Genomic DNA, 5,774 nt, shown 5'->3' with positions numbered 1-5,774 from the left:
TCCAATTTATATCCCTTTTATGTGTTTCTCTTGCCTTATTGCCATGGCTAAGACTTCAAGTACTATATTAAATAAAAGTGGGGGGCTGGAGAGATGGTTTAGCGGTTAAGCGCTTGCCTGTGAAGCCTAAGGACCCCGGTTCGAGGCTCGGTTCCCCAGGTCCCACGTTAGCCAGATGCACAAGGGGGCGCATGTGTCTGGAGTTCGTTTGCAGAGGCTGGAAGCCCTGGCACGCCCATTCTCTCTCCCTCCCTCTATCTGTCTTTCTCTCTGTGTCTGTTGCTCTCAAATAAATAAATAAATAAATAATTAAATAAAAGTGGGGACAGTGGACACCCCTGTCTTGTTCCTGATTTTAGTGGAAAAGCTTCAGGTTTTTTCCCATTTAGTATTATGTTGGCTGTAGGCTTGTCATAAATAGCCTTTATTGTGTTTATATGTTCCTTCTATTCCCAGTCTCTGTAGGACTTTTATCATGAAGGGATGTTGGATTTTGTCAAATACTTTCTCTGCATCTAATGAGATGATCATGTAATTTTTCTCCTTCAGTCCATTTACATAATGTATTACATTTATCAATTTGCATATGTTGAACCATCCCTGCATCTCTGGGATAAAGCCTACTTGGTTGGGGTGAATGATCTTTCTGATATACTCTTGTATTCTGTTTGCCAATATCTTGTTGAGAATTTTTCCATCTATGTTCGTGAGGGAGATTGGTCTGTAATTTTCTTTTTTGTTCTATCTTTGTCTGGTTTTGGTATCAGGATAATGCTGGCTTCATAGAAGGAGTTTGGTAGGATTCCTTCTTTGAGAAATATTAATCTACATTCCTGTCTGCTGAGTGGAGCATAAACGCAGCTGCTCACATCACGCATTCACCGTGTTATGGACAACAGCTGCCTCAGAGCTGGAAGGACTCCAGTGGGTGCACAGTTCAAACCAGCCCCTTTTGGACACTTCACCCAGGTGTGCTGGCTTTTTATTCAGCCCTTGACCCATAATAAAAAGCACTGTTGGAGCCTATAAGGGGCTTATGCCTTCTTTCCGGCACCTGAGAATCTCCCAGCACCTGAGGATTTTTGTTTTTGTTTTTGTTTGTTTTTTTTTTTTTTTGCCACCGGTAAGGTTCTGTCCTTCCCACCCTGGAAAGGATATTTTTGTTTTCCCCAAGGCCCATGGACCACATGGGTGCATCCATTCCTGCTTTCTTGTCCACGGACTCACCCTCACCCTTCTGCCTTCTGAATAAAATGTGTAATAGTTAAAAATCCTTCCCAGTCTTGTTTTATACAATTCTTTGGTTAAAAAAGGGCAAGAATCTGGATGTGGTGGCTCACGCCTTTAATCCCAGCACTTGGGAGGCAGAGGTAGGAGGATCACTGAGAGTTCGAGGCCACCCTGAGACTACATAGTGGATTCAGTTAATTCCAGGTCAGTCTGGACCAGAGTGAGATCTTACCTTGTAAAACAAAAACAAAATAAGGGCAAAAGCTCAGGTTTGCAGGTGAACCCCCAAAACATTACCCCATCACTTCACTCAGCCTTAGGCTCTGTTGAAATGGAAAGCCTTATATCTTATCTAGTGTCTTGGAAGATTATTGGCCCCAGTGAGACCCCGATAAAGCTTAGTCCTCAATGAAACTCTGAAAAGGCCTTTAGCTCCAGTGAGATACTAGGGAGGCCTGAGGCCCCAGGAAGACCCTAAAAAGGTTTTTGGTTTCATGAGACCCAAAGGAGACCTTGGTCCCAGTGAGACCCTGGGAAAGCCTTTAGCCCAAATAAGACCCATAAAGGCTTGAGTCCTTTTGACCTTTTGCCCCAATGAGAGCCTAAGAAGGTCACAGGATCAAATGAGATCCAGAGAAGGTCGCAGACCCCAATGAGACTCTGGGAATCCTCAAAGAACCCTAGGAAGACATTTGGCCTCAGTAAGACCCTGAGAAAGGTCTTATACATTGGTGAGACTTTGGAAAAGCTTTAGGCTACAGTGAGACACTAGGAAGGTCTTGGATCTCAGTGAGACCCAAGAAAGGCATCTGGCTATCAGTAAGACCCTGGCAAGTTAGTCTTTGACAGATGAAGACCCTTGGAAATCGGGAATCCCCAATGAAATACTAGGAAGACCGTAGACATCAGTGAGACTTTGGGAAGGCTTCCTGCCTCAGTGAGACCCTGGGGAGGTCTTAGGCTCTATTGAGATCCTGAGGAAAACCTTATATATTGGTGAGACTGTAAGGAAAGCATAGCCTCTATTCAGATCCTGGAAAGGCCTTTGTCCCCAGTGAAACCCTTAGAATGCATTAGTCCATAATGAGGTGACAAGGTCCCAGTGAACCTTGTGGAGGCTTAGGCTCCATTGAAACTCTGGGAATGCCTTAGGCCTCAGTGAGACCTTAAGAAAGGCCTTGTTACCCATTCACCTGCTAGGAAGGCCTTAGTTTCCAATGAGACCATGAAAAGGCCTTAGGCCCCATTGAGAGGGGACGAACTAAGAACCCAGCACAGGGAAGGCCTTTGTTCTCAGTGAGACCCTGGGAAGGCCTCAGTCCCCGATGAGACCCAGAGCGAGCCTTGGCCTGCAGTGAGTCTCTGGGAAGATCATATGACCCAGTGAGACCCTGAGAACTTCTTAGGCCCCAGTGAGATTCTTTGAATACCTGAATCCCCACTGAGACTCTGCAAAGGACTTAGGCCCCAGTGAGACCCTGGGAAGGTCTTAGGTTCCAGAGACACCCTGAGAAAGGCCTTATACATTGATGAGACTCTAGGAAAAGGATTGATACACTATTCACGCATTGTGAATGCCTTAGACCTCAGTTAGACCCAGGCAAAGCTTTGATTCTCCATAAGACACTGGAAAGGCCCAAGTAATATTAAGGGAAGGCCTTAGGCCCAAAAGACCCTGGAAGAACTTAGGTCCTAGTGAGCTACCTTGTGAAGGCCTTATGCCCCAAGGAGTTGGTGGAAAGGCCTTAGGGCTCAGTGAGAACTTGGGAAGACACTATACCTCAAGAGACCACTGGAAGATCTTGGGCCTTGCTGAGACCCTGAAAAGGCCTTAGTCCCCAGTGAGACCCTGGGAAGGTCATAGGCTCCAATGATATGGAAGATCTTAGGCCTCAGTGAGTCTGTGGGATGGCCTTAGTTTCTAGTGAGACTAGAGGAAGGCCCTAGTGCTCAGTGAGATCGTGGAAAGACCTAACACCTCAGGAGGCTCTTGGAAGGTCTTAGGCCCCAGTGAGGTCCTGGGAAAGCCATAGGCTTCAGTGATGCCCTAAGAAAGGTCTTATATACCAATGAGAATCTAGGGGATACCTTGGGCCCCATTCAGAACCTGGGGACACATTAGTTTCCTATAAGACCTTGGGAAGCCCCCAACTGATGTTATAGTATCTCCTCAGGCCTCTGTGAGACCCTGGGAAGCTCTTAAGTTGCTGTGAGATCCTAAGTAAAGCTGTATACATTGGTGGGATCACAGGGAGTGCCTTAGGCCCCATTCAGACCCTGGGAGGACCTTAGGCCCAAATGAAATGTTAAGGCCTTAGGTCCCAATGAGACTATGGGAAGGTTTTAGTCAGCAGTGAGACTTTGGGAAGGCCATAGGCCCCAGTGTGATTCTGGGAAAGCCTTGAGCCATAGTGAGACCCTGGAAAGGCCTTATGCCTCAGTGAGACCCTAAGAAAGGCCTTATACATTGATGGGACTGTGGGAAGGTCTTAGGCCCTGGTGTCACCTGGGGAGGCATTAGGCCTTAGTGAGAGGCTGAGGAGGACTGTAGGGCCCAGTGAGACCCTGGGAAGGCCTTCTCCCCCAGTGAGACCCTGGAAAGGTCTCAGTCCAGCTGACCTCAGGGTGGTGGCTCTGGCCTCAAGGAGGAGATGGGCAGGGATGCTAGGAAGAGACAAGGGAGCCGAGGAGGAGTCTTGCCCCTGCGTTTTACCTTCTTCCTATACCTGTGGGTGAGCTGGGGTCAGGGGGTCTCATCTGGGGCTGAGATTCTGGGGTAGGGTAAGAAGAGGAGAGAGAGCAGGGATGGGACATTGCCTCATTCTTAGCCCCAAGACTGGGGGTGACCACTGGGGAATATGATGGGGTCCCAGGGCCAGAGGCACCAGACCTCCAGTGACTCTTGCTTTCCCATACTGATGCAAAAATTGCTCCCCCAAGGCTAAGGAGCCCTTGCCCTCCCAGGGACACTGACCTCCCACTGTGAGCCAGGCCACTGGACCATTGGGTCCCTCGTTAAGACTCTAATGACCCCTGGTGCTAAGCAGAGGTACTGATGACCAAAGAGATCTTTCTGCAGACCCAGCACTGGAGAATGATCCAGAAATTGCAGCTTCAGCTCCTCTGGCCATCTGTTGGCCACCCGTGGAGCTCCTAATGAGCCAGGCAGCAGAAGTTGGGGGGCAGAGGGGAGGGTCTGTGGGCTATAAAGTCAGTGGGGACTCAGCAGTCCCCAGCCTGTGGGACTGGCTGCATTTGAAGGTGGTCACCAAGTAGGTGTGTGCTCTCCCCACTGGGCCTGGCTGCCCATCTGGGAATCTGGGGTACAGGGGAAGATGTGGGCTTCTCCCTTGCATTGGGTTTCCCTGGGTCAGAGGTGGGGGGTCGTGGTGGGCATGGCCCTTAGCCTGGTCTCAACCTTAACCATCCCCTAGAGCATCACTGCTTCACCATGACCTTGTGGACGCGCCTCCTGCCCCTGCTGGCCCTGCTGGCTCTCTGGGGAGCCGACCCTGCCCAGGCTTTTGTCAACCAACACCTTTGTGGCTCCCACCTGGTGGAAGCGCTTTACCTGGTGTGCGGGGAGCGCGGTTTCTTCTATACGCCCAAGTCCCGTCGCGAGGTGGAAGACCCACAGGGTGAGCCCCTTCACCGCAGCTGCCCTCACCCCTCAGCACCCTATTTCAGCACGGCCTACATGCAGAGGGTGAATGGTGTCTTTTGGGGCATAGAGGATCTCAGGGTTACCTGGGGGGGTGAGGAATGCCCCATTTCGCCTGCTCATGTGCCTGTGGGTAGATTGGCATGGCGCACCATAGAGGGTGTGTGGGCATGGTAGGGATGTGAAGGCGTGGCCCTAGGAATCCTGGACTGTGGGTGATTAAAGACATGTGGGCAGGCACCAGGGTGGGCATCTGTTTGGGCCCCTATGTTGCCCTTTCTGGGTCTGAGGGGATGGCAGTCGGATGTGTGGGCCTCGGAGTCCACACATATGTCTATGCCCAGTAGCCTGTCCTCCTCAAGGGCAGTCCACCTGGGCCTGGCTCAGCAGGGGACAGGTTAAGAGGGAGAGTATGGGATGGGCATGTGGACACCCGATTGCTCCTGACTGGGTCATCCCAACTGTGTTTCTTGCCTTGCTGCTGCTGCTGCCCTGACGTGCTCTGGCACCGCCGCCCTGACAGCGGGGCAGCTGGAGCTGGGCGGGGGCCCTGGGGCAGGAGGCCCGCAGTCCTTGGCGCTGGAACTGGCCCCACAGAAACGTGGCATCGTGGACCAGTGCTGCACCAGCATCTGCTCGCTCTACCAACTGGAGAACTACTGCAACTAGGGCCTCGGTGCCACCATGAGGCTGCCTCCCTGCCATGAATAAACCCTTCGAAGGAGCCCTGCTGTGTCCTGTGTGTGTGGGGGGGGGGGGGAGAGAGGCAGGGGATTGGTTCACCTGCCTGGTCCTGGTGACCTCTCTGGGCCCTGCCTGAGACTCCCTTCCCAGTGCTCTGTGCACCCCCAGCATCCTCCTGACTCCCTAGGCACCCACAGGT

At 51.5% G+C, this 5,774-nt stretch overlaps 1 protein-coding gene across 1 annotated transcript; it reads left to right on the top strand.

Annotated features, from left to right (window-relative positions):
• Positions 1-4,480: 4,480 nt before the first annotated feature.
• Positions 4,481-5,560, top strand: Ins (insulin). The gene is made up of 3 exons (XM_004654218.2): positions 4,481-4,506; positions 4,665-4,868; positions 5,415-5,560. The coding sequence occupies exons 2-3, from the start codon at positions 4,682-4,684 to the stop codon at positions 5,558-5,560; spliced, it is 333 nt and encodes a 110-aa protein (XP_004654275.1). The 5' UTR covers positions 4,481-4,506; positions 4,665-4,681.
• Positions 5,561-5,774: the final 214 nt, after the last annotated feature.

Source organism: Jaculus jaculus, chromosome 1, assembly GCF_020740685.1.
Source record: "Jaculus jaculus isolate mJacJac1 chromosome 1, mJacJac1.mat.Y.cur, whole genome shotgun sequence".
Classification (NCBI taxonomy): domain Eukaryota; kingdom Metazoa; phylum Chordata; class Mammalia; order Rodentia; family Dipodidae; genus Jaculus; species Jaculus jaculus.
This window is presented reverse-complemented; position numbering and strand designations above follow the sequence as displayed.